Here is a 27,273-nt window from a genome sequence, read left to right as displayed (position 1 = left end):
CTAGCTTCTACAACATGGTGACAAATAAAAATAGGTGTAGAAGACTTGACAAAACTAAATGATGTTGAATGTATGGCCTTAGTGGAAAAGTCAGAAAACTATATTCTGGTCTACGTTCTGTCATTATATATAATGTGACTATGGACAAGCAAATTTATCTCTCCGGCCTTAAGTTCCTCAACTGTGACACAGCACAGCTGGACCAGATGTCCTCTTCGATGGTAGGATTAACAACACCTTTTTGCATGTAGAAGTCTCTTGAATCTTCGACTCTCCGAGTTTGATGGGAAGAGCAAAAATTCTAACACAAGTGATTTAAGAACATCAACATTTATTTAACATGATAAAAAAGAAATGGGATATGAACATTTGCATTTAAACAATAGTAAGTGGCCTTTAATACTTACATTACATGTGCTCATTGTATAATATATACACAATGAACATAATTACATTTGTACACAAACTAAGTACTGGATTTGAAAACCTGCTTATTGCTGTACACATCTATTCCAGTGAAGTATGAGCCCAGTACTTCAAAATACCTACATTTTAAACTGTTTTATTTTTTTAAGAAAAAGTAAGCGATGACATTTGTGTTGAAGCTGACGAGAGCATGGCAGTACTGCTGATGTTGCAATCTTGAGAAATAATTATAGCAGGAAACAGGACAGACTTCACTTAGCAATAATAAAATGGCACATTTTAAATATATATATACATATAAAATTTTTACAAATCAAGTGTGAAACTAAGTGTCGCAGTAGCCAAATGGACAGAAGAAAAAAGAAAGAAAACAAGCTTCATTGGAAAGATTAACTAAATTTATATACTGGGAAGCAAAAAGAAATGTAAATCCACCTAGACTTTAGAAATATCAAAATCTGGAAATCAGCAACTAAGTAAGCTCTGGCTGTAGACTGCACATTAAAAAGCACCTTTACTTATGTGCTCTGAAATCATAGCAGCAAGCTGGTGTCAGAATAATAACCTTGAGATTATGGAGTGTACATATGGGCCATTAAAGCTGTTTTGGAATAAACATTTTCCAGAAGTGATAAAATGATGCTCTGTGGCCAAAAGCATCAGAACTATGAATTTCATAGATTTAAAATATACTATACAATATCTTCTCACATTGCCAAAGGTCCATGTCCTTAGCTTTGAATGGTTTCTACAGAAGTCAGTAGAGCTGAAAAAGAGAGAGGGAAAAATTACTTTGACACCTGCAAGGTCAATGAATGACTGTTTCCTACAGTAACTAAGGGTGATGTTCTCTAACAGCAGAACTGGCAAGCAGGGCCATGAAAATCCAGAAGCATAATACAACCGAAGGACATTTTCCCTTCATTTCCATAAGCTTAATTCACAAAGCAAAGAATTAAATAGCAATTAAACAGCAATTTGGAATACCCAATTTTGTGGCTGACTCCAAAAGATCAGCAAAATAAGCAAAGGTTTGCATAACGTCACTAAAATATGTAATAATAAATTGAGCTGCTTACACAGCATTGCCATTTGTAAAACCTTCCTAGGTGCTGCCAAAACTACTAGCTCGGAAAGATGACAGATGCACAATGAGAAGATATAAAATTATACAAGGTTGAGTGCCACCAGTTGTTTGCGGTGGCTGCAGGCCAACTAGAAAATATCCAGCCATAACTGAACTTCATTCCAGTACATAATGCCACCGGCTCCTGGAATGAAAGGCAAACCGAACAAAATCCAACAGTAACAACTAAGGAGCCTGGAAATTCACTCAAGTTGTAAATGTGAGCATTCTTTACTGTCAGAATACTCTTCATTATCATTGGTCTGTGGACAATGAATTATAACCTGTTTATTGGACCAAAAGATAATAATGAGAGTGGCTTTCAGTATACATTTCTCCACTAAGAAAGACAGAGGCCATCTATCATCAACTCTGCACAGGATGAATCAAACGAGGATAATTTTTTTATTCCTATGGCATTATTCTGTCACCGGTGGCAACTGTCAATTCCCAACATATTAAAAATTTTAAATACATGAGTGACAGAGGGAAGGCATAGGTAAAACTATTACAAAATAGGTGGTTTATAACTCCAGAAAGGATGTCAGTCCTGCATAGATACTAACTGACAGCAGACAGAGAGGCCTCTTCTAGGCTCTAGGTAGACATACTCTCATATAAAAGCTATAAATATGACTAAAAAGTTAAACAAAAATCCTTTTGAATTAAAAAAAAAAGATGCATATTATAACTGTTACAAAAAGGTGTGACTGGAAGTAGACTAAAAAACAAGCACTACTGGATAAACTTAGTCAAATCTGAAAGCTCCAGGAGTATGTTATTAATAATATTTCTAATATCAGTGTATGCACTGCTCGTAACTGTGTGACAGAAACTGGTAGTAATCCTAAGGCACAAAACATTACTTGAGCCAGTAGATAGGGTGAGAATGCAGAACAAGGCACAAAATGCTCACTACACCTCAGAGCTTTCCTGAAAAGTGAAAAAGAGCATGTGTCTATATGTACAAAAGTGCAGGTAAAATTTAGCCACTGTCTATAAAGCTTAAAATAAGACTTTAGAAATTATTCTCAGTTCTACAACTGTGGTCTAAGGAACATGTTCGAGGAAGCGTTCCTCTTTCCCCCCGTTCCTACCCAAGGCTTTTTCAGTAGCCACCTCCTTGACTTAAAAAAAAGGAATCATTCAGAAATAATTTGTGATAGATCTTAGAAGTTTAGTTGTTTCATCTGGTTGGCTAGAACACAAACACTTCTTTGTCCTTTAAAAAAAAAACAAAACCCTCCCAACAGTGGCTACGTCATGCTAACTGCAGAAAACCTTACTGGATTAACATGTAATGACTTCAACAGAATTCTCAGATCTGACCACGGGAATGGACGGCAAGCAGGTGCACAGCTGCGAAACACCGTGAGGCTGGTCTTGGCACAGGCACCTACCCTCCAAGTTCTGCACTTTTTACGGATGATGAAGTAAGAGACAGAGAAAATGCTGTCACGTAGCCAGTCACGGGAAGGGCAAATGCTGGCGATTAGAGTGACTGCCCGTGGTTCACAGACATGGCCTCCTTGCTCTGCCAACCACCCCTAGTACCCAGTCCAGAATTAATCTCAGTTTTGACTCACTAAACCAACAAATGAATAAAATTCAAGTTAAAAATTATAACAGTAAAGCACAAATGCAAAGGGAACCGACGTACTTTTTTTGAGACTACACACACATGAAATGGGATCCTTCCGTGAGCTGCGGCTGAATGGACGGTACTGGAGAGGACGAGGACTCAGGAGATGGGGACAGACTTTTCACTAAAACACACCAAGAAAATGCAAGGAGGTAAAAAACTTTAGGACTCATTTGGGGAAGGAAATCTTGATGCTATGATCCCACAAAATAAGAATCTGTTTTGGGAAGAAATCAACAGTTGTACTTGGGTTCTGTCCTTTGCTAATTTGGCAACTGATTACTCCATATGAAATGTTTCTTGAGGATTGTTTAAAAATTCTTCTATGTGGTACATATACACAATGGAATATAATTCAGCCGTAAGAAGAAAACAAATCCTACTATTTGCAACAACATGGATGGAGCTAGAGGGTATTATGCTCAGTGAAATAAGCCAGGCGGAGAAAGACAAGTACCAAATGATTTCACACATATGTGGAGTATAAGAACAAAAGAAAACTGAAGGAACAAAACAGCAGCAGAAGCACAGAACCCAAGAATGGACTGACAGGTACCAAAGGGAAAGGGACTGGGGAGGATGGGTGGGAAGGGAGGGATAAGGGTGGGGAAAAAGAAAGGGGGCATTACAATTAGCATGTATAATGTTGTGGGGGGCACGGGGAGGGCTGTGCAACACAGAGAAGACAAGTAGTGTTTCTACAGCATCTCACTACGCTGATGGGCAGTGACTGTAATGGGGGCTGTGGGGGGGACTTGGTGATGGGGGGAGTCTAGTAAACATAATGTTCCTTATGTAATTGTAGATAAATGATACCAAAAAAAAAAAACTTCTTTGTCCACCTTAAACTTACACAACGTTGTATGTGAATTGTATCTCAATAAAGTTGGAAAAAAAATTCATTTTCTTTTTTTTTTCGCTTTGAGGTTTATTTTTAGGAGTCTACCAGAGAATCACTCCTGTTGGGTCTCACTTTTAAAAGCCTTTCTAGTTCCATGAAGCTAAATACTACAGATGGTTTAAATGTTGTGGTTTTTATATAACCACATACCACTTTACACAGATCAGCCATAATAATAACTGAAAGTAGTCTGTGACAATTAAAAAAAAAAGGTGAGAATTCTTAGTATGCTGCCTTGTAAATGAGGGGCAAAGGAGAAGACAGTGCGATATTTATATGCGAATACAACCAATGACATATACGATACAGAAAATGTATATAAGATACAGAAGTACATATAAGTATATAAGATACACAGTGTATATAAGACACAGAAAATGCTCTGTTATAATCTCATGCTCTTTCTAAGAACAATCCTGCATAATTGAATTTCACTGTGTTTGTCACCCTCTTCAAAATGATGTGTCGGTTGGGGGGGTGATGGTGTAGAGAGGGAAATTACTAGGAATGGTTTGTAGCTTCTGAACTATGAGAAGCAAATAATGTGCACTAGTCAGATGATTCCCCCACCTAAGAAATCCTAAGAAAAATCCTAAGGAAAAAAAAAGTTTTGTGAAGAGTCCAGAAAATGAGATGATCTTAGAAAAAATGTATGGTAGTATGTGTTAAGGTTAAGATGGAAAAAAATGGAACTGATTCCAAAGCAGGACAGACCCTGTGGATCCAGCTGGTTAGGCAGGGGTTATACCCTTCCTCCTTTTTCTGGCTGCATCCCCTTCCAGGTACACATAGAAAGGCAAAGGATGATTAATCCACAATCAAGGTACTTATTAAGAGTCTCTCTTGCTAAAATTGCCACATGGAAAATAAAGTCAGAGGTTCAGGGGAAACACCAGTGAGACAATTAGGAAATGTGTAGAATCTACCTGCCATTGTTTGATTTTCTCTAGAAGCCTCAGGAGTTAGTTCATAAGAAATAACTGTTTCTTCTTGCACATGAATATCATCCTTTGTATTTTCTTCAGGGTCGTCTTCTGCTTTATGATTTGTAATCTGTGCCTCTTCTTGGGTGCTAATGAAAATAGATCAGTATTTTAAAATTTGTTATAGAATGCAACTTTTTTCTTCCAATTTATTTTTATGAAGTTTTTAGCCATACAGAAAAGATGCCATTATCTATATTTAATAACTGCTAACACTTTGTTTGTAATTCATCTTTTTCTTTCCCCCTTTTCTTATAGAAATTTCAAACATAAAGAAAAATTAGAGAAAATATATGTACATGTATTTCATAGTGTACTTCAATACTCATATTTAGCAAATAAATCTTGTTCCATCTAAAAACTCCCAGCCCCCTACTCCCTAAATTATTTTAAAGCTGATTACAGACATATCATTCAATCTGTGAATACTTGTTTGTATTTGGAATACCTTAATATCATCAAATATCCAGTCAGTGCTCAAGTTTTCCTGATTACTTCATAACACCATTTTAGAGTTATCTATCTGCTTAAATCAGGATCCAAAGTCCATATACTGTATTTGCCTGAAAAGTCTCTTAAAGCTCACTTTCATCTAAAATACCCCTCCCCCCCTTTAATTTTATTCTTTGTTATTTATTTGTGAGGGAACCTGTTTATTTGTCCTACAGTTTACCACATTCTTGATTGGATGATTATTTTTTTAATAAACGAGAATGACTTTGGAGTTTGATCAGATTTAGGTTTCTTGGCGAAGGGTGACAACTAACACTTCACTGGTTGGGGGTCATGCACTACTGCATTAACAGGCTGTCTCTTTTTACAATGTTAAAAATGATCAGCAAACTCAAAGGTTATCAGCATGACCCATTCATTATAAAGTTCCCTGTCAGATTCCCAGCTACCAGTAGCAGCCACTGAGGAAATACTGTTTAAATCCATTATTTCATTAGGGTTGGTAAAGCAGCGATAATTCATCTCGTATTCCTTACTGAATGAAATTCTTTTAAAAAGAAAATAAGTCCTCATAATCCCTTTGGTTGTAGTTTGTAATGGGAAGGGTAAGATAAATATTTGATTCTTTTAATGTACTACTAGGTTTTGGAATAATAAGTTGACTCTCTAGCATCTTCCAAAGTGGCCAAGAAGTTATTTTTGGGAGTTCCTGGATTATTAGGAACTCAGATTTTTAAGAAACTAGATATGTTCTGTTGATGCCTATTAACAGGTCTTTTTTTTTTTTTAATCAGCTATTGTCAAGTTATTTTTCAAATTCAACCTTGTCATTCATTGAAGAGGTGAAGACATTCTTAGTAACATTACATCGTTTCTCTTTTCCACCACTGGTAACTTTTTTATGGAGGGTGTGATTGAGGAAATACACGTAAGGACGCTGGTGAAGAAACAGGGCTAAAAACAGCTCATCACTAAAATTTTTGGAACATTTACTAGGTAACTTCCACTTCTGATCTATCTATCTGTCTATCTGTCTATCATTATGTAGGCGGTGCTGAGGTGCTTATGTTGTTACAGCTTATGTGCCTTCTGACACTTTTTTAAGGTAGTCACTGATTGTTGCCTAGGGGCTAAAGTACAGTATTAAGCGCTCTTCATATATTTTCTTACTTAATCATTACAACACAGTTGGTGAGAGGTGCTATCACTCCCACTTGTACGTGTGAGGAAGGCCCTGCAGCTTAGGAAGGTGATGTAAATTGCTCTCGGTCGCACAGCTGCTAAGTGGGTCAGCTGGGACTGGGATCTATAACGTTTTGGCTCTGAAGTTCACCAGTTCTGGGTCCCTTTGTTTGTTTCTCCCTACTTGTTACCTGTTTGAAATCTCCTCAGGCGTTTCCTCTGTGTTTCTTTCTTTATCCATCACTTCCTTAGAGTTTACTCCATTTGGTTCAGGTTTGGAAAGTGTTTTATGAAAAACGTTTTCATTTTCTTTTGTACACTACAGAATAAGAAGAGAAAATTTCCTTTTTAAACCATTCTTACCATATTTAATATTTATTATTCATCTAAAATGATTCAAAAATGCAAGTTCATTAAAAAATTATACTCTGCCAAATGTTACTGAAATACAAATTTAGATTCAAGTGTATTAAAAATGTTAACATTCTTAACTCCTAGGACACAAAAAGCTATTTGCTGAGGGGATGATGCACCCTGCGAATAGCTTGCTAGTGGTTCTGGGATTTTAAGATTCTTTAATTGGGTTAACAGTAATTTATTCCAGCCTTGACTGATCATGGTTTAAATTTTCAACTGACCCATATTTTGATGTGGCTGAATACATTAATCAAATTAAACATAGTCTATCATTTCATTAGATCTATGGCTTTTGTGATGGAATGAAGTATAATTTGATTTTCAATCTTACCACTTGATCTAATCTTCAAGAGTCTACCTATCGGTCCTAAAATAATCTCTTTACCTCTTTGCTGGAATCCATATTCTGAGGTTCAGCTTCTTTTAGTCGACCAATTTCTGCTGTGGGGGTTTCATGGTTTGGTTTTACTTCATTTTCTCTAATGACAGTGTCCAGTTCCTTAATGGTATCATCCCTCCTTTGAGGCTGGCCAAGAGACAAACAGCATTTTTAGATGCATACATGAAACCATGTATAGTTTTTAGATAATCTGTTGAATTTGCAAGCAATGCATGCTCTTGATTAGAAGAAAAGGGGATTTCGAAGAAGACAGTGAAGCACTTTCCACTGATGCATGTCTGCTAAGAGGGATAGACCAGACAGAAGCTACACAGAAGGCCCACTAACCGGCTCTCTCTGTATTTGTTGAATGGGGGGGTGGGGTGGGGGAGGGAGGAGGAAAACAAACAATAAGAAGCGGAATGGAGTCACTTTACAAGGCTAAAGTTGAGATGTGATGGATAGTTGACTAAGAAACTTGTATTTAGCAGCTCTCTCCTGCTACAATCTAGGTCATGTTAAATTAGGACACAGTAAAACACGTTTTATTGGGAGGGGATTTGGGGACTGCCTTGGTAACCTGCATGGCATGTTATACTCGCTGAAAGCACTTTTATTTTACCTTCTCACTATTTCTGTGAAGTTGACAGGGCAGGTTGTATCAAAATCTGACTTACAGCAGAGGGAATCAAGTCTATAACTGGTGCAGGGTATCCAACAAATAATATAGCTCTGGTTTTTTTAGTCAGGGTTATTTCCATTTTAACAAGCTGACTTAGCTTATTATTATAAGAATTAAATAATATAAAATAACTATCTACACAGTATATGTTAAAAAAACCCATTGATAACATTAAGTCTATAATGTTGATATTCAAGTGATCCTAGACTTATACACAAGAATGGTTAAAACCAACTGGTATACCTGGGTGACCCTGAATGGATTATCCCTCAAATTTGAAGGACTCTGTAAGGGTGACTGGTCTAAAGCACCAATAATATTTAGTCCTTTTTTCTTTTCCCGTAAGCATGCTTGTTGATGTCTCCTTATTCTTTCCATTTGTTCCTCCACAGTCATCCTTGGTCTAGTACTCTCAGCCAGACAGAGCTGTTCCACTGCACTTCTTGGTCTTTCCTTTAAATTAAAAAATAAACATATGAATATGTAAATACAGGGTAACTTTTAAAAAGTAGGTTGGAATAAAAAAAAATGTTCTAACATGCAATTACTTTGTTTTTAAAATCAAAAGTGGAGGTTTTGAATGTCACTGATTTAACATCAGAAAGTCACATTTTCTCCTTAACTGGTGACGGGTGATGCCTGGTCAATGATGGAAGGAAAGGAAATGGACGGAGAAAGAGGGAGAGAAGAGGGAGAGGAGAGCCTAATGAGGGTATTTTCTGGTTTCAAAAAACAACACTCGAAAGGGTATGGCAGTTCTTGAGTGAACCTACCCCACGGCCCGGTAAGAGGAAGCTGTATAAAACTCAAACTAGGAGAAAATAAGGGGCACACCTTCTAAACAGCAGAGATTTATTTGAATGAAAATGTAATGGTTTAAGTCACATGTCTAATGAGATAAGACTAGTAGAGAAAATGTCCTGTTTATGACCACTAAAACTCTGAAGTATCTGTTTTCTGTAAGTCAGATGGTTATATCGGAAAACTTTGTGCTATAGCTACAGAACTATTTTCTACTGTACAGAATAAATATCTTAAAGAGCTCAAGTAGAAACTAAAAGGGGAAGGAGAAATGAAAAAGCCTTAATGTGCAGAAGTGATGATTCTCATCTATTTGTAAAAGTATACTTGCTTTTGCAAAAAAAGATAAAAAAAGTAAATTCTAGATACCAGATTGAGAAGTTGGCTCCATTAGCCTCCCTTTCCTCGTATTTTTAGTAACAACCACCATGTATTCTTCCTGGTTTATGTTTATGCAAAAACACTGTCACACTAACTTCCAAGTTATTGCACTGTACAAATCTACTTTATTCTTTTTAAAAGCTGGATGCTACTAATTTTTAGATCTTTCCTCCAATATGATAACCAGAAAAGACTGTCTCATTGGACTTTTATAGTTGGTGTTCTAAAAATTTTTATTGGGGTTGAGCGATTTTCATGTATTTGTGAATTTCTTTTATATATTTTCCATAAAAAGCCTTAAAAACAGCTATTTATACTCATTTCTTATACATTATGGAATTTGTTTGTTATGGTTCAAGTGTTTTCTTCTGGTGTTGGTATTGCTTATAAAGGCATTTCCTGTACCAACATTATATGACTATGGTCCTTTAATGCGCACCCTCTCTCTGTTATATAGAAGCCTTTCTTCAAGTGTTTAAGATGGTAATAAGAAAATAGCTATAGTTTCCTCTAGTGTTTAAGATGGTAATAAGAAAATAGCTATAGAATAACAATTCACTAACATTTTTCTGATTCATCTCAACATGCCATTTTCAGTCCTTTTTCTGTTGATGTATTTTATCATTACAGTTTCAAAAGAAATACCCTTCCCATCTTTTGAAAATATTCCATGAATAACTTTGAACAAACAATAGTATTATACAAACAATAGTATAATAGCATACTTCTACTATACAAACATGACTACTAATGTTAATACTGATACATAGCTATTTATTGTTTTTATTCTACAATAATTATTTTTAGAGGTCTTTATAATTTTGTGCTAACTGCAAATATTTCTTACACATAAACTTGTCAAATTTTTTGGCATATGCCTTGTAGTTGTATTTTAATATCTTCCAATAACTGCAAATCTTATCCCTTGTAGTACCTTTCAGTCTTATAGCTTAAAACTATCTCATGCCAAATAAACAGAGAATTTATAAAGATGAAAAGTAAAAGTTCTTTTGCAGCTCAAACGTCTAAAACCTGAGCCTCTTCCCAAGGAGACCAAGATTAGACTGGTTTAGAGTCAGTTTGAATCTAAATGGATCTTGGATGAAAGTGTGAAATATAGGATTTGTTTCCCAATCCCAATTCACATTTCTCAGGGTAACCCGAGGCTTGGGAAACTCCACATCCAGTGTAGGTCAAAGGCCCGGCAAACTCAGGCTAGCCTGGAAATAAATCCATTACCTTGGGTGGCCACAGGGCATGTCTACCACTCTCATCAAGGAGATGCTTAGAGGTGTCAAGGGATGCCATACAGGATAGTTACAGAGAACTAATTCCACGGACTGTGGACTAAGACCCCACTTCAAGGCTGGTCACAGGAAGCCTAGATTAGGTATTGAGTATGTCAGCCTTCTGGTATGTGCTAATTCCATGAGTGTCTTATTAAAACAAAAAGAAGATTGCTAAGTTTTTCTTAGAGCATGTAACAAAAATTTTGATGGAACACTTAAAATGGGAATGTCTAAGAAAGCGATACGTTTGGGGACGCCTTTTAGAAATGAACTTCTCATTAAATACCGTTCTTGAATCCATCATCTTCTTAGTTTTCCTCAAGGTTACATAAGAGGCTATTGTCGCAGACTCAGGTGTTGGCGATTTGGTCCGTGGAGGGACCGCTCCAACAGGGAAGTGGGAACCTAAGCATTAAAAGAGCAGTGAGTTCTACGGAACCGCTTTTGCACCACATTCTTCCTTTTGATATACACACTCAGTGTCTGAGGCTTTTAAAATGAGAAGGCAAACTCATTGTTTGATAAGAGCCAGGGAAAATGAAGTAGCCTTCCACTTAAGTTCTACAGATTAATAAATGACATTACAAAATATTAAGTGTAAGATTTAGTATTACTTCGTGGATTATGTGTCTTCACAGCCCTGTAACAGAAAAGGTAAATGAAATGCAGTCTCTGGATCGATCTACTTCCTCAAGTCCACAGGGCTGGTCAGCAGCAAGCACGGCTGGAGCCTCTGCTTTACCCTCTTCCCACTGCTGCTCAGCTTCGTGAAACAGTCACAGCATTTTCAGGGGTTGAAAGGACCTTAATCTAATCCTTTCACCTATTACAGGTTAGGAAGATTATGGCCCAAGAAGGGTTAAATGATTTACCTAAGCCATTTGGTCTCTTTTAGTCACATTGTACTATCTCAATAAAGAACCCACTAAGAATGTTAAAGTAGTTCATCACAGATAATCACTGTCACTTTCTCTTTTGTACTTTTAAAAATTTCTAAAATGAACACACATATAGCACTTCTACAATTAGATAAAACATACAACACAAAATCATTAATGTAACAGTGATACAAGCTGATAGTAAGTTAACATAAAATGTATGCTTTTATATCACAGTCCTCTTGTTTAGGCAGAATATATACACTATTGTCTACACAAGTAAAAGAACAAACTGTTTAAATCTTAATGGTTTGCTTAAAAAAAAATAAAAAGCATCGTCTCTCTTTGGGTTCAAAGGTTTTTCAACTAAGTAGAAAAAGAACAGTCTAATTTTTCCCCCAATATAAATGGTAGGTTGTTCGCTCAGAGCTGCTTCCAGTCGTATACCAAACAACTTGTAGCTTACTTAAGTTTTATTCTTTAACTCTGAGTATGTTTATTACAGAGCTGTATAGCTGAGAATATGAAGACCTTAACTGATACACAGTACAGGTAATAGTGCCATTCAAACAAAGAAAAAGCTATTACTCCAGGTAGTGGTCCATTTTTAAAAGCCCTATTTAAGTCATGAGGCAAAGAAAAAATTATACCACAATTGATCTGTGTACTTAAGACAATTTATTTAGATGACACGATGTGATTTTAAGTTAAAGAAAAAAACAAAACACCCAAAGTTTTAAGAGAGGCAAAGCTTCAAGGAAGAACCCCAAACACAGTAGAGAATGTATGTCAGACAATGTGTTTTTTTATGAGTAAGTACTGCATTGGCGGCACAAATGATTAGCTACTCCTTCACTTTTTCCAACTCAATTAAATTCCTGTTGATAAATTAAAGTCATTTACTAAATAATTTCTAAATTTGGTAAACTTAGTTGTATTTATCTCATATACATCAGGAAGCACTATGACCGTGGAGGAGCAGAGAGAAGAATGGAATAGGATATGCACAATCAAAGAATAAAACACGGTCCTTATTTTATATATGCTTTAAACACTTGGCCCACAGGGATTAAAAATGTTACACATGTGGTAAATGGCAACTCTTTCTTTCCACGCGCTAAGCGGGGCGGCAGTTAGGCGGGTCCAGTAAACGAGTGCTGCTGGCCACAGGGGCAAGTCTCTCTAGATCTGTCGGGTTAAGTAAAGCTACAAAGTCCTATTTTTAAATATTGGCCATCAACAAGTTTCTTAATTTTTGTGGTTTAAAAAAAAAAAATCACAGATCAATTTTATTTATAAGTATAAATGTAAAAATCTGAAATAAGTTGTTACCAAACAGAAATCTATCTGTACATTAAAGGAAAAACATACTGTAACTGAGGTTTATGTTAGGAATGAGAATGGATGGTTTAATTTAGAAAATTATTAACTGGAACTTGACATATGAATATATAAAGAGAAAAATACGATCCCTCAGAAAGGCAGTGAATAAAATTCACTACCCTTTCACGAAAAAAGAAAACTTTACTGAAATGAGAATAGATGGGTATCTCCACAATGTGATCAGTGTAGATGTCCCAGAACAAAGCCAGGAGCATGGGTCAGAGTTAAATTTAAAGCATTTCCACTGAAGTCGACAACAGAATTCGGATGTCCACTACTTCTGTTTCTGAACACTACTGTGGAGCTGCCACCTCCAGAGAAGGAGGAGGTATACAATTTAAGAAGGAAAAAGGAAAATTATAATTATGATATAATCGCATTAACTGTAAAATTCAAGCAAAATAACTGAACTACCATGAAGAAGAGTTGGATAATTAAAAAACAAAAATGTGTCTTAACTTTAGCCACTCTGATAGGAGCATATAGTGGAATCTCATTGTGTCACTCCTTTCCATATGCTTTTTTGCTAAGTGAATATACTCTTTTGTAAAGTGTTTGCTCAAGTGTTGTATACTCCCAGAATTTTGTATTGCAGCCATGTGTTCTAGATTCACCAACAAGAATGAGAACAGAGCTCTGGTTTGTGGGTGGCTGGTTGTGAACCTCTGCCTTAAAAGTTTCTCCAACTCATGGCTATATGCCTGGTATTTCATTATCTTCTACACTACCCAAATTTTTACTTAGCACCTACTATAAAATTATTGATTAATAAAAACATTTCCTTCTTTACTGTTGTTATCAGAGAAGATAAAAGGGAGTTAAGTATAATATATGTGCAAGTATAGAGAATAATGATCTATCCATTTAGTTATCACCCAGTTTAGGAAAAATCTGCATTACATTTAATAGCCTTTTTCAACCTTCTGTAATCCTCTCCCCTTCCCTGTCTCTCCTCGGAGGAAGTAACTGTTGAACTACATGTTTATTTTCCCCCTAATTTTCTCTATAGTCCTATAATAGTTGAATTTCTAAAAAAAAAAAAATTTCAGTTTTGCATATTTATGTGTATACATGTGTGTGTGTATCTTTATACATGGAGTTGTGCAACTTGATGTTTTCACTCAACATTAGGTTCATTTTTCCATAGCCTTAAGTTTTGGATGCTTTTGCAAATACCATGTGGCTGTATTTTCAGTTTTAATCCAATTTGACAATCTTTTTCTTTCAAGTGAAGCATTTAGTATAATCATATTTGTTATACTTGCTGATCTATTTAGATTTATTTCTGCTAACTTATTTTTTGCTTTGCATTTTCCCCACATCATCTATTCCTCCTCCACCCCCCTCCCCTTTTCTTCTTTTGTATCATTGTTCAGTTTGCTTCCCTAAGAGTTGGGAACTATAGTTTCTTTTATCTAATCCCTAATATACACATTTAACTTATTAAAGTCTAAAGGTAATAAAAATCAGGACCATCCTCTGGAACAATATAAGGTCCTCCTCTTGTTCTATATATTATTATTGCCAAATGTTTTAATTCTGTGCTTCCTAGGACTTCAGTATTTGACCACTTTCCTTCTGTTGCATAACTCTCTTAAATGAAGGTCAGTAAGTGGCAAACCCTCCCAGTTTTTGTCTTTACTACTCGCCTCTCAAGTTTTATTAAGGAAAAGTGTATACTGAAATGCAGAGATCTTATGTGTACAATGGGTGAGGTTTGACAAATGGTTTCTTATTCCTAGCATGCACATGCATGTACCTGTGTAATCATCTCAATCAAGGTAAAGACAGTCCCCACCGCCCTGCAACTTTCCCTTGTAGTCGATCCCACCCTCTCTGCCACAGGCAACCACTTTTCTGTTGTCTAACACAATACATTAGTTTTGCTTGTTCTCAAACTTCCTTTAAAGGTAATTATACGTTTGTCCCCTTTGTGTTGGGCTTTTTACTCAACCCAGTTTTTTCACAATTATATATGCTGTACCTCTATCAACAGTTTTTCTTAAATGCTGAGGACTCCTTTGTATGAAGTTAGCACAATTTGTTTATCCATACTCTGACAGACCTATAGGTTGTTTCCAGTTTTTGTCTATTACGGATTAAAGCTGCTATAAAAATCCTTGTAAAAATCTTTTTCAGGAATTGTGTTTTCATTTTTCTTAGGTAAATATATAGCAGAATCACTGGATATGGAATTGCATGTTTAATTTTATAAGAAACTGTCAAATTGTTGTTCTTCCTTATGCTGCCATCAGAAATGTGTGTTTCAACTGTTCCATGGCCTAACCAACACTTAGTAGTGAGTCTTTAAGGTTTAGCCATTCTAAAAAGTGTGACTTCTATCTTAAATTTGCATTAAAATTGCATTTCTTTTATGATTAATCAGTTATGAACTTTCCCATGTGCTTATTGACCATTTGTATACCTTATTTGTTAGGTGTCCAAGTTTTTTCCTACTTTTATCGGGTTGTTTGTATTATATAGATTTGCAAGAACTATTTATATATTCTGGAATAAAGCCTGTGTCAGGAATATGTATTGATAGTATTTTCTCCCATTCTGATGAGGGTTAAGTCTTAAATTTTGATGAAATCCAATTAATCAGTCTTCACTGAGACTATGGTCCCCAGAGGGTCCTCGCTTTACTTGATGGGATATCCTGTCAGACTCCTCATCTGTTAGGCTCTGAGCTTTGTCTTCCGCTGAACTTCTGTGCTCCACCGAACTTACTGGACCCCTCCTGTACAGACTGAACTGTAATCTCCTAAAATTCATGTGGAAGCCCTAATTCAAGAGGATTAGTGATCTTACAAAAAGAGATACCAAAGAGCTCACATGGGCTTTCTTCCTCTTTGCACCCAGAGGTGGGGGTGTGTGACAAGAGGCAGCCATCTGCAAGCCACGGAGAGTCCTCACCCACAGTCAAACCCCGCCAGTACTCGATCCGGGACTCTAGCCTTCAGAACTGTGAACCAGATTTCTGTCATTGAAGCCGCCTGGTCTATGGTATTTTGTTATAGCAGCTCAAGTTGACCAACATGCCATCCTTCACATAATTGTTGGCCTGACTGTTCCTTTCTTTACTTTTTGTAAACTTGGTGAAGCGTCTCAAAAAAATGTAAAGTGATTATTAATGAGCAATTGGAACCACTTTCTGTGGGAGGATTAATTAGGGCATTTAGTTAGTTATATTGCCAAAAACTTTTGTTTTTAGCATGACAATTCCTGTATAATAGGAAAATGCACTGGTATGATAAGGTTTACGAAGACTATGACTGTTTAACTTACATCTGTGTGTGAAAAGGTAAAGTAAATAAAGACTTTCAAGAAGTAATGATTTGGATAACAACAAGAAGGGTGTATAAATATTAAATTGTCAAGATGGCAGTATTTTTCTAATGAAAAAACAAAATAAAACTGACATTAGAAGACTTAGAAAAATACTCTAATTATGGGAAAAACTATGTGAACATTACAACTTACTGTTTTTTAAACATTATTTTGTTTAAATAATTGACCCTCTAGCAGATTATTAAAAAAAAAAATCAGACTAGTAGGTTATGTTCAGCAATTTCTTTTCTGGAGAAGTTTACATTTTGTTATATTTGCTTTATCTCTGTGTAAGTACGTACCTCTACAAACACACATGCACTTTTTTGGTGAACTATCTGAAAGTGAGTTGTGGATCCTTTTCTAAGTGTTTCAGAGCTCACATAACACATTCTCCTACATAACCACAATATTATTAGGTAAATCTTGAACACTTAAACTCCCATGTTTGTCGCAAGAATGTCTTTAGAGAATTTTCTTTTAAGCCATAATCCAATCAAGGTTCAAGCATTATACCCTATTTGAAGAATAACTGGTGTTGAAAAAAAAAAAGATCAGTAAACACACAAAAAGAGTATGTATTATTGCGTGGAATTTATTTATTTTATAGAAATTGTATGAAAATGTGTTTCAGCCCTTCATCTTTTATGTACAATTCTGTAATAGGAAAAGCAAAAAACAAATAACCCCCCCCAGGAAAAGGAAAGCTTTTCAAAAGCTTGGCATAAACTTATTTTTCAGTAAAACCTAACCTGAACAGATAGGAAGCTTTTTAGTCTTATTCCACTTAGGATGACTATTCCACAAGTACTAATGTGTTTGAAAAGGGGGTGCTGCTTCATGCCCAGCTCAGCTGACATGTAATGTCTGGTTTATGGGTCATGCTATTTTCCCAATATCTGAAAACTTCTAAATTCAGAAACTCATCAGATTCCAGAGGTCTCAGATGAGGGATTGTGTACTTGCATATGTACTGGGTCAACATATAAACTGAATTTATTGCTAAAATTTATTGTCTAAAAGGACCGTAGATAACCCATATCCCAAGTGCTGACCTTTAACTGAAGTTTCCATTTCTGAAACAGGTTCTGATTTTTCTTCTCCATTAGATTCATCAACTTCTGCCACTGTTGTTAACTCTGGTTCACTCTTGTACAGTCTATAATCTGGACCCTTGAAAGGAAGGTATGCAGTTAGAAAAAGAAAATGCTAAAGTTAAGTTTCTTTTAAAATGTTTACCTCTAAACACTCAAATCAAACACTAACGATTAAAAGCTAACACATATGTTACACCTAAGGCAGAAAATAAAAGAATCTGAAGTATTTTTAATGGGTAAAGGTTTTGGTTTTAAAATTAAGAACATCCCTCTTAGGGAGAAAGTTGTTAAAACATTTTTATCATAGTAAAACTGAGGTTTGAAAATAATTACATTAACTTCATTAGTCCTATTTTTCTTTTCCTTACTCTCTTCTTGCTTGTTACATTTTGCATTTATTTGTTGAACCCTAAACCTCTATTTTCAATTTCCACATGTAATGTCTCTCCTGGGCAATGTCTACATCGTCTGGCAACTTCTCTAGAATGAAAGACCCACATGCTGACCCTTTTATCATTCCTATAAACTATGTTTTTCTCTCTCATCTAAAGAAAGCATTTGCCTCTCATATCCTGAAATACTATATTTAAAATATGACTCAAATGCAAAATAACTGCTTTATGAAAAGATTAATGAAAAAATATGAAGTTATGAAATACTATTAAATTTGTGAAAGCATTAAAAAATAAGAATGGTAAAACCAAAACAGGAAAAACACAAATGATATATATATATATATATAAACAAAAACAAACACTGGCTAAAAGTGATATTAAAAAAAATTTGAGGGTGTGCAAAATAAACTGAATTTCACGTGAGAGTGGGCACATATTGATTATTATGTGGCTACTGCAGCCACTTACACAGTGAGATCCATTTCTTGGATATCCTTGAACTTGATGAATCTTCTTTTCTTCAGGCAGATGGACAGGGCCCCTGCTATAACAGAGCAAGGAGCTGCTATCACTGGGCAGAGGGGGGATAATGGGAGGTTGCTCTGTAAAGTCATAGGACCGAGGAAGTGGAGGACGAGGTGGGACTACTTCCTCTTCCTAAAGATTGTAGAATAGTCACCTTATTTAGATAAGCATTTGAATTAAGTATATCTAAATTCTTTGCAATGGTAAGTTAACTTAAATCACTTTAAGATAATTAAAGGGACACTGCCAAGCCAAAAGTTTCATACTGAAAAGTAAAACCAAAAATACTTGTGAAAGCCAGTAACTGGGTTTTTAAGTAGGGTGACATCTCATTTTTTTCCCCTGTAACACACAGGAAAAAAAGCTCAAGCTTTATGCTTAAGCTCAACATCAGAAGAGATGCGTGAAACTACTGTATTGCATTTTAAAAACAGAAGAAAAGAATTAATTTAAAAATCTTACTGTCTGTTTTTTTTTGGGTCATTTTTAAGAGTAAAAAATAAACATTTCTTTTTGATTGGTTTTTATCAAAAATTCAAGACCACAGGAGCTTTCAATTAGGTTGACAGTATCTCTTTGTACTTTCTTTATGGTATGCATGACACACAGCCCATTTATTTATTAGTTATCCTACAAGTTTTACCAAGTATAAGAAACAGTGATAAATATTCAAATTACTTAGATTAAAAAAAAAAAGTATGACAATGTTAAAGTTCTCACACAGATAAAAAAGTAGTGATTTAATTTTTTTTGCATTAAGGGAAGAAAAACTACATTTGTTAGGAGTACCAAATTACTGAATCAGTGTAATTTCAAAATTAAAACAGTAACTTAAAATATATTTAGAAAACATTTTTGCTATGAGTAGACAATTCTAATCCATACTTCACACATTTAAAATAATTTATAGTTAGATAAGCAATCCCAACTTACCTCATTTTTGTACTTAACTGTTGAGAAAGGTTTTGATCCTGCCATACCTATTAAAAAATTATAAAACATAACCAACTTAAATAAACATATCTGTCTAAATCCACAGAAAAAGGGAGTTAATTTCACTTATTGTAAATGAAGCTGTCAGTTGCTAATCCTTCATTTGTTGATGTTTTCAGCATTTGGAAGCAATTACATTAAAATACAAATCAAAATATCTAGTTTAGAGAAGAGAAAATGGAAACGGGCTTCCTCAAACATTATTGGTCTAAGTCCAATTTGATATAATCTTTCAGGAGGGCAATTTGGCTATGCCTATCAAAATGGAAAAGTGCACTCATTTCCCACTTTTTGGAATCCTTAAGTACTAGCATGTGTGTTTAGTTATACATACAATAATGTCCATCATAGTATGGCTTATGTCAGAAACAAAACAAAACACAACCGCCAACTTGGAAGCAAACTTACATGCTCATCAATGCAGAAATGGATAAATTATAGTTCAACTATACAATGGATTCTTACATAGCTATTATTTTATTGTTAAGAAGAAAAAAATTCAAGTTACTGAAAAATAGGTATAGCATGATTCCATTTTTTTGTTGTGAGGGAAAAAAGCATTCCTAAAACCAAAACATTGGTTGTATTTATAACTTTATGCATAAAACAGTAATTTCCTTTTGTGTGTGTGAGGCTGGCAGAACTTTTGCTTTTTTACTTCATAAATTTGTGTGCTGACTCAATGTCACAGAGATGCCTGTTTTCTGATGTCAAAAACCCATAAAACCAACAGAAGAAACCTAATTATGTGTGTCATTCCATTTGGATAAAATATTAGGTCAATTACCATAGCATAAAATATAAAGCTAATTTACCTGTTTCTGTAGTGCCTCTTTGCTGTTTATGTTGACTCAGCCCTTCCATGACATCCTGAATTCTCCAGAGTTCTTTCTGAATCTGCGCACGCTGAATTCCTGCTGATTCAGTCTATTGGTAAACACAGATATCTCAGTGTAGGGAAAAAAAAATCAGTTGTAAATTCTACCAATTATACATTTAAAAAAATGAGAATTGCAATGAATTTAATTTTGAGAATATTTGATTTATATGACTCTCCAAATTTTGCAATTTCAGCGGCAAAAATAAAGAGAATTTAATTTTTCAGACTTAAGTGCACTATTTCACATCTCTTTGGTATGTTCTGCCCTACATTATTTATATACTGACCGAAGGAACTATAAATGGAAAACAAAAACAAAAAGGGGGCAGAATAAACTAAAGGCTCACACACACAAAAAATAAAAAATAAAAAATTTTGTGTGTGTGTGTGTGTGTGTGGAAAGAAATGAAAAATATGCTACAAAATTTTAGAACATAAAGAGATACGACAAAAAAGAAAAGGAAAAAAGGCAATTAAATTATATTTAGGAGAGTTTTGATTGATGGAGTTGAATGTATTTGCTCGACTAATTTTCAAAACAAATCTAAATTTATCATTGCCATTTTATTCTATTTTAAGTTATACCCATTTTCTTACTTCTAATACCCATTTCATGCCCTCATGCTAAATACTTCAATTCAAACCAGATTATGACTATATTGGTTTTCAGTAAGATGCTAATAAAACTCTATGAAAATACAGATACTTAAGATAACAATAAATATCATTTAAAAAAAAGTCGATTTATTAAAAAAAATACAATGAAGTACAAAATCATTACATTTAGTTAAAAAAATTTTTTAAGAGTAACACTGAGTGTTGGTATTTGACAGCTACAGTATTAGAATACGACCAATACTTCATCAGTAAGCTGAAGTCCTCTGAGAGGTAGAAATATGTTTTCAATGTCTAGAGCACAAGGACTATATTTGAACATTGCCTCAAAAAGGTGCTACATAACCTTAGTTATCCAGTTTCCCAAGTCATAGGATGGAAGCATCAAAGTGAGAAAAGAAAGCCCTCACACAAGACCCAAACATGATGACAGTCAAGAGATATGAACACTGATAAAGACTTCTAGGGAGTGAACATCAACTATAAACATCAGACATTTGCACATTCTATATAGAAGATGTGTTACTTCTGCAACTAAAAATACACATACATATTTTTGCCTATCTGAAAGGTGTACAATGAAAATCTTTTTTATTTTGTGTATCTGATTACTAGTGAAAAATATTCAAACTTTGAAAAATATTAAAAAATATTCAAACACTTGGTTAGCAATCTGAGTTTTACTTTCCATGAATTAAAACCAGTTATGTTCTGCTGCTGATGGACAGTCACTGATGGACAGTGACTGCACTGGGGTATGGGTGGGGACTTGTTGATGTGGGTGAATGTAGTAACCACATTGTTTTTTCATGTGAAACCTTCATAAGAGTGTATATAAATCATACCTTAATAAAAAATTAAAAAAAAATAAAACCAGTTATGTTCTTTGCCCATTTTCCTACTGTACTGTTTCTCCAAATCAAAAAGAACAGTTCCTTACCAATCTAGACAGTAACCTCTTCTGAATTTTTGGGGTCAATGAGAGTTCTTCCTGGTAAGTCATTTTTTTAGGTTTGTTTATGTTGCCTTCATTGTTTACTTATTTAACAAACACTTAAGTATGTTTCATGGGCCTAATACTATTCTAAGTGCTTCAAAAATATCGACGGATTTAGTCATTATAATAACCCGACAGGGCCAAGTGCTATTACTATTTCCGTTTTACAGTTGTGAAAACTGAGATACAGAGTTGGTAAGGAACTAGTTTATGGTCGAATGTGCAATGACACTTCTCACAGTGTGCCTTCTAGTTCTTTATTTTTTCAATAATTGTCTTAACTACAGTGGTTTTTATTATGTCTTAAACATATTAGAACCATTTTAATTTCTTCAGAATTTTCTGCTGGACATCTGGCTGGAACAGAATCGAGCATATGGGAAGAATTTTCATCATGATAATGTTAAATAAGGCCATCTATGAACATGATCTACCAATTACACATCTTCATTTACTCACGTTGTCTTCTACGACCTATAATATAGTAATTACATTTTCATGATGAACATTTTTGTTAGGTTAAATCAGGGTTGGTAAACTGCTTTGGACTCAAGGTAGGACTAGATTTTTAAATTTTTAAGGGATTACAAAAAAACCAAAACCTCCCAAGATTATGTGACATAGTGTTTATACCTGTAACATCAAAAATATTTAATATCTGGCCTTTTCCAGAAACAGTTTGTTGACCCCTTAGATAGTTACAGTTTTTTCCAATGTTTTCAGTATCAGTGTAACTTCAGTGTTCAATACAGAAGTCAAAATCACATGTGCTTATTTAAATTTAGATAATTAAAATGAAATACAATTAAAATTGAGTTTCTCAGTCACACAAGCAACACCTCGAGTATCCAACAACTATTGTGACTAGTAGTTATTAGACGGAGAGGCACAGATACAGGATGGTTGATTTTCTGTAAATCAACCTTACTAACCTTTTATTCATTATACTGATTTGTCTATTGAGACAACAGGGTTTCCAATGCAGATGATTCAAATTTATATAAGGCCACAAGAATGAGGTGACCTTTCTTATTTTCTTAAACATATGTTATCTTCATTCTTCATGGCAACACTCTAAGACAGGTATTATTATTTGCATTTTACAGAGAAGAAAACTAATACCTGGAACCTAATCCCAGATCTGCCTGTTTACAAAACAGGATTTTTTATGCCAAATCACACTGCATCTTCCCCTCTTCTAATAATGTATCAGTCAAAATGATTGGCTACATACAGTTTGATAAGAGAGGCATTTAATATAGAATGGATTAGAATAAATTTTATAAGATAAAATATCCTTTAGTTGATAAACCCACATTACACTTTGTACCTGAACTTCACCAAGGCGATCTAGCTGCTCTTGCATCTGGTTCCTGGTAACAGTTACATCGTATTCTAACTTGTCATAGTCTCTCCATGCTCGTTCCAGTTCCTAAAATCAAAGAGCTTTAATTATTTTAATGGGGGAAAATGTGCTTTTATGTTGTTATCACTGCAACCATAACCTTTCTGGATTTTAGAAAATTGTGTAGCTTATATTGGGCAAAAATAAAAACTTTTGTAACTCATTTTCCTCTACTGTTTAAATGTTTTATCTGCCTTGATTAAAACTGCATGAATAAAAATACCAAATGGGTTGTATTTCAGCATTGCTAGACTTTCAGTAACACCAGAAGCCTGATATGACTTAGAATAAATTTACGTTATTTTAATAAAGCTAATTCAGCTAAGCACAGAAGTCAGTGAATCCTCCTCAGAGAGACTCAGTATGGATACTACCCACCTATACTTCCCTCCTCTGGGAAAAAAGCACCCCCAAATCCTAAAATCGCAGAGGTTTTCATATTTGGTCTTGAACCATCTGTCATCTGTTGAATATGGAATGATTCAACAAGTGGTGAAAAATATACTGTCATTTCATCTGTTTTAGGATGCTATTCTGTGGGAGCTTAGGTTCTCTTCTACAGGTTGTAATTAATCTTCAGACATTTCAGAGAGTGGTGTGAGGTCAAGAAATCGGTAAACTAAGGGAAGGGACTGTATTCGATTATTATTTGATCACCAGTATCTGGCATGGTATTGGCACATGTAACACAACCAACAAGTATTTACTGAATGCTGTTGTAAAGTTTAACTCTTGATTAAGAACCTCCCACGACCAGGGATTTCTTGCCTTGAATTACTCTGCATGAAGCTGCCTTGGGAAACGTCAGTTTAACACCAACCACAGTCTTGGCATAAGGAAAGAGGGTACTAGGTGTGGAAGAAAGGTACTTAAAATAATCTTAAATTAAAAAAAAAGCAGCAATACTTCAAGTTCCTAGAGGTTCTATTTTAAGTTATTTTATTTTGTATATTCATCAACTAGCTTAAAATCACTTGTAAAAACTTAGGCAATGAAAAACTATTCAAGTTGCATACTTCTAAAATTAAAATGACGATTAAAATTTGGCCATTTGGAACAAGTGCTTTTTGAATTTAAGATGTCTCCTTAGCAGGTTTTACGACATACTGTATTTTTAAGAAAGATAAACTGCTGGAGAGTTTTTATTATCTCTGTATTATATAGGTAATCTGGGGAATCTATTAAGTAGATTTCATAGTGAATTAAATCTTAAAAAGGCAAAGTGACAAAGGATTAAAGATTTTTATTTCATCTGTATTAACTGAAAATTAGTTTCCTTACATAAGGCTTCAGCGAACTGTTTCACCTGAATAAATAAGTATATTGACCTCCTTTAATAAAAACTGCTTCTAGCTATTTCTAATTTGTGTACATCACAAAAAGTAGAAATTTAAATAGCGTGCCATCAAAGGTTTCAGGGAAGGTAAAATGAGAATAGCAGACCCCAAGGAAGCCCAGTGATTAAAGTAAGAAACCACTGCCAGGCTGACACCTAACCTCTCTTGTAGAAAAGCCCAAGTTCAGGGCGGGCCCAAACGTGCTGCAGAGGCATCTAAATAAATCTAAGAACATTTTAGGATAGTGGGAATCCTTTCTTTCTTATAGAAACATATTAACAAAGAGAGATTGACATCAGAGAAATGCAAATTAAAACCACAATGAGATATCACCTCACACCAGTAAGGATCTCCACCATCCAAAAGACAGACAACAACAAATGTTGGCGAGGTTGCGGAGAAAGGGGAACCCTCCTACACTGCTGGTGAGATTGTAAATTAGTACAACCATTGTGGAAAGCAGTATGGAGATTCCTCAAAATGCTCAAAATAGAAATTCCATTTGACCCAGGAATTCCACTTCTAGGAATTTATCCTAAGAATGCAGCAGCCCAGTTTGAAAAAGACAGATGCACCCCTATGTTTATTGCAGCACTATTTACAATAGCCAAAAAATGGAAGCAACCTAAGTGTCCATCAGTAGATGAATGGATAAAGAAGATGTGGTACATATACACAATGGAATATTATTCAGCCATAAGAAGAAGACAAATCCTACCATTTGCAACAACATGGATGGAGCTAGATGGTATTGTGCTCAGTGAAATAAGCCAGACGGAGAAAGACAAGTACCAAATGATTTCACTCATATGTGGAGTATAAGAACAAAGAAGAAACTGAAGGAACAAAGCAGCAGCAGAATCACAGAACCCAAGAATGAACTAACAGTTACCAAAGGGAAAGGGACTGGGGAGGATGGGTGGGAAGGGAGGGCACGGGGAGGGCTGTGCAACACAGAGAAGACAAGTAGTGACTCTACAGCATCTTACTACACTGATGGACAGTGACTGTGATGGGGTATTCGGGGGGGACTTGGTGAGGGATAAGGGCGGGGAAAAAGAAAGGGGGCCTTATGATTAGCATGTATAATGTGGGGGGGCATGGGGAGGGGTGTGCAACACAGAGAATACAAATAGGGATTCTGCAGCATCTTGCTACGTTGATGGACAGTGACTGTAGTGGGGTTTGTAGGGGGGACTTGGTGAAGGGGGGAGCCTAGTAAACATAATGTTCTTCATGTAATTGTGGATTAATGATACCAAAATTAAAAAAAAAAAGAGAGAGATTGATAGCTAGATATTGCTTTACCAATTATTTTAGGGGTGAAGAAACAAAATTTACTTTCAAATTTCCTAACCTGTCACTGCTGTGGATTATTTGCGTGGAGTCCCCTAATCCTGCTGGGCCTGCCTGTTTCTGCCTTTACCTCTGGGCTCCTCGAATATGCTTACGGGTCAGCAGAACCCAAGTCAACAGGGGATGGCGTAACATCAGTTTCCTCCTAACACCTGGCTGAGAATGTTATTAGAGAATTTAATGGATTTCATAAGTACAATGTTCAAATCTTTAAATATGACCTTAGTATTTTTTGTCAAGAAGATAATAGGTACATTAAAGCAATTAAAAGGGGTAATGACTTTCAAATATACAATTATCTTAAAATCATAAGCATAAGTCAGGAAACTGCCTTCAATAAAAACATGGAGAGTTTCATGCCACACAGTTAAGGGAATGAATGAACTCGTGCAATCGGTAACCAACGGATGAACCTCACAATGTTAAAAGAAGCTAAAGCATATACACTGTAAGTCACCCTTTTATAAAGTTCAAAATAGGCAAGGCTAATACATAGTTTAAAAGTTATATAGAGGTGTTTTAGGGAGAGGTAGTCAGGGGAGGGGAGTTCCTGCCATGCTTGTAAAATTCAATGTCGAGGTGGGAATCAGTCATATTTGGGTACTTATTTCGTGTACTTTCCTGAGACTATGATATACTCTATCAAAGTAACAAAACAAAACAAAACAAAAACATGTGCATGTGTGGATTCTTATGGGCTATTACAGGCTTGGCAGAAGACTTCTTAAAAATTTGGCTTAGTCTAACTTCAGGGTGTGGAAACAGTAAACTTAAATAGTGGTTACACCTCTTTATAGTCTGTACTGAGATGAGACTTGGGGGGAAAAACTTCAAATACATCTGCGGCCTCAGATGCAATGAATTCCCAGGCTACCGAAAAGATCAGTGAGGGTTTTAGTATCTAACTACAGAGCTATAGCAGATATATTGTGGTCTTTACTAAAAAAGGATTAGGATGAATGATCCATTTCTAAGTTTTTAATGTAATAAGAACTTTCCTTTGATTGTCCATAATCAATGACAATTTACTACAACATCTACCCATGGGAATAGTTATACAATAAGCTACATGTAAGTGAGCAATTTTATGATCTTCAACTTCTATCTTTTGGTTTCTCCTGTAATTCTTTGAAACACAAGTATATTTCACCTCAAAGAAGGTGGTAATTCTTTACAAATTTCAGATACAATAAAATTTTATAATTATAAAAGTAGAAAAGCTAGAATACAGGGAAAGCTTAAAAAAAAAAAGATCCAGTGAAGAACAAAAGTAAGTTTAATGGAAGTCTATACATACTGCTTAGTCACTGGAACACTGGGCAATTGCTCTGTCTCAATTTTCCATTTTCAACATAATAATAGTTCCCACATCAAAGGGTTATTATGTGGATTAAGTGCATGTAAAGAACTTAAAATGGAA

The 27,273-nt window shown here is 35.2% G+C and overlaps 1 protein-coding gene across 7 annotated transcripts in view; it reads right to left on the bottom strand.

Annotated features, from left to right (window-relative positions):
- Positions 1-314: 314 nt before the first annotated feature.
- The window catches only part of PLEKHA5 (pleckstrin homology domain containing A5), a 223,793-nt gene continuing 196,834 nt past the window's right edge, over positions 315-27,273 (bottom strand). For 4 of the 7 annotated variants that reach the window (XM_057491824.1, XM_036889356.2, XM_057491826.1 and 1 more), the window contains 11 exons: positions 23,086-23,187; positions 20,079-20,190; positions 19,204-19,250; positions 17,309-17,426; positions 10,949-11,067; positions 8,435-8,644; positions 7,516-7,656; positions 6,905-7,032; positions 5,022-5,167; positions 3,213-3,318; positions 315-1,192 (listed from right to left, as the gene is read on the bottom strand). In XM_057491824.1, coding sequence (XP_057347807.1) covers positions 3,224-3,318; positions 5,022-5,167; positions 6,905-7,032; positions 7,516-7,656; positions 8,435-8,644; positions 10,949-11,067; positions 17,309-17,426; positions 19,204-19,250; positions 20,079-20,190; positions 23,086-23,187 — 1,218 coding nt within the window. In that variant the 3' untranslated portion in view covers positions 315-1,192; positions 3,213-3,223. Of the gene's footprint in view, positions 1,193-3,212; positions 3,319-5,021; positions 5,168-6,904; positions 7,033-7,515; positions 7,657-8,434; positions 8,645-10,948; positions 11,068-17,308; positions 17,427-18,213; positions 18,403-19,203; positions 19,251-20,078; positions 20,191-23,085; positions 23,188-27,273 lie in introns of all 7 variants that reach the window. The other 3 variants (XM_036889350.2, XM_057491825.1, XM_036889355.2) reach the window with 1 other exon arrangement.

This window comes from Manis pentadactyla, chromosome 14, assembly GCF_030020395.1.
Source record: "Manis pentadactyla isolate mManPen7 chromosome 14, mManPen7.hap1, whole genome shotgun sequence".
In the NCBI taxonomy this organism is placed as follows: domain Eukaryota; kingdom Metazoa; phylum Chordata; class Mammalia; order Pholidota; family Manidae; genus Manis; species Manis pentadactyla.
Note: the sequence above shows the minus strand (reverse complement) of the source record. Positions and strands in the feature narration are given on the sequence as shown.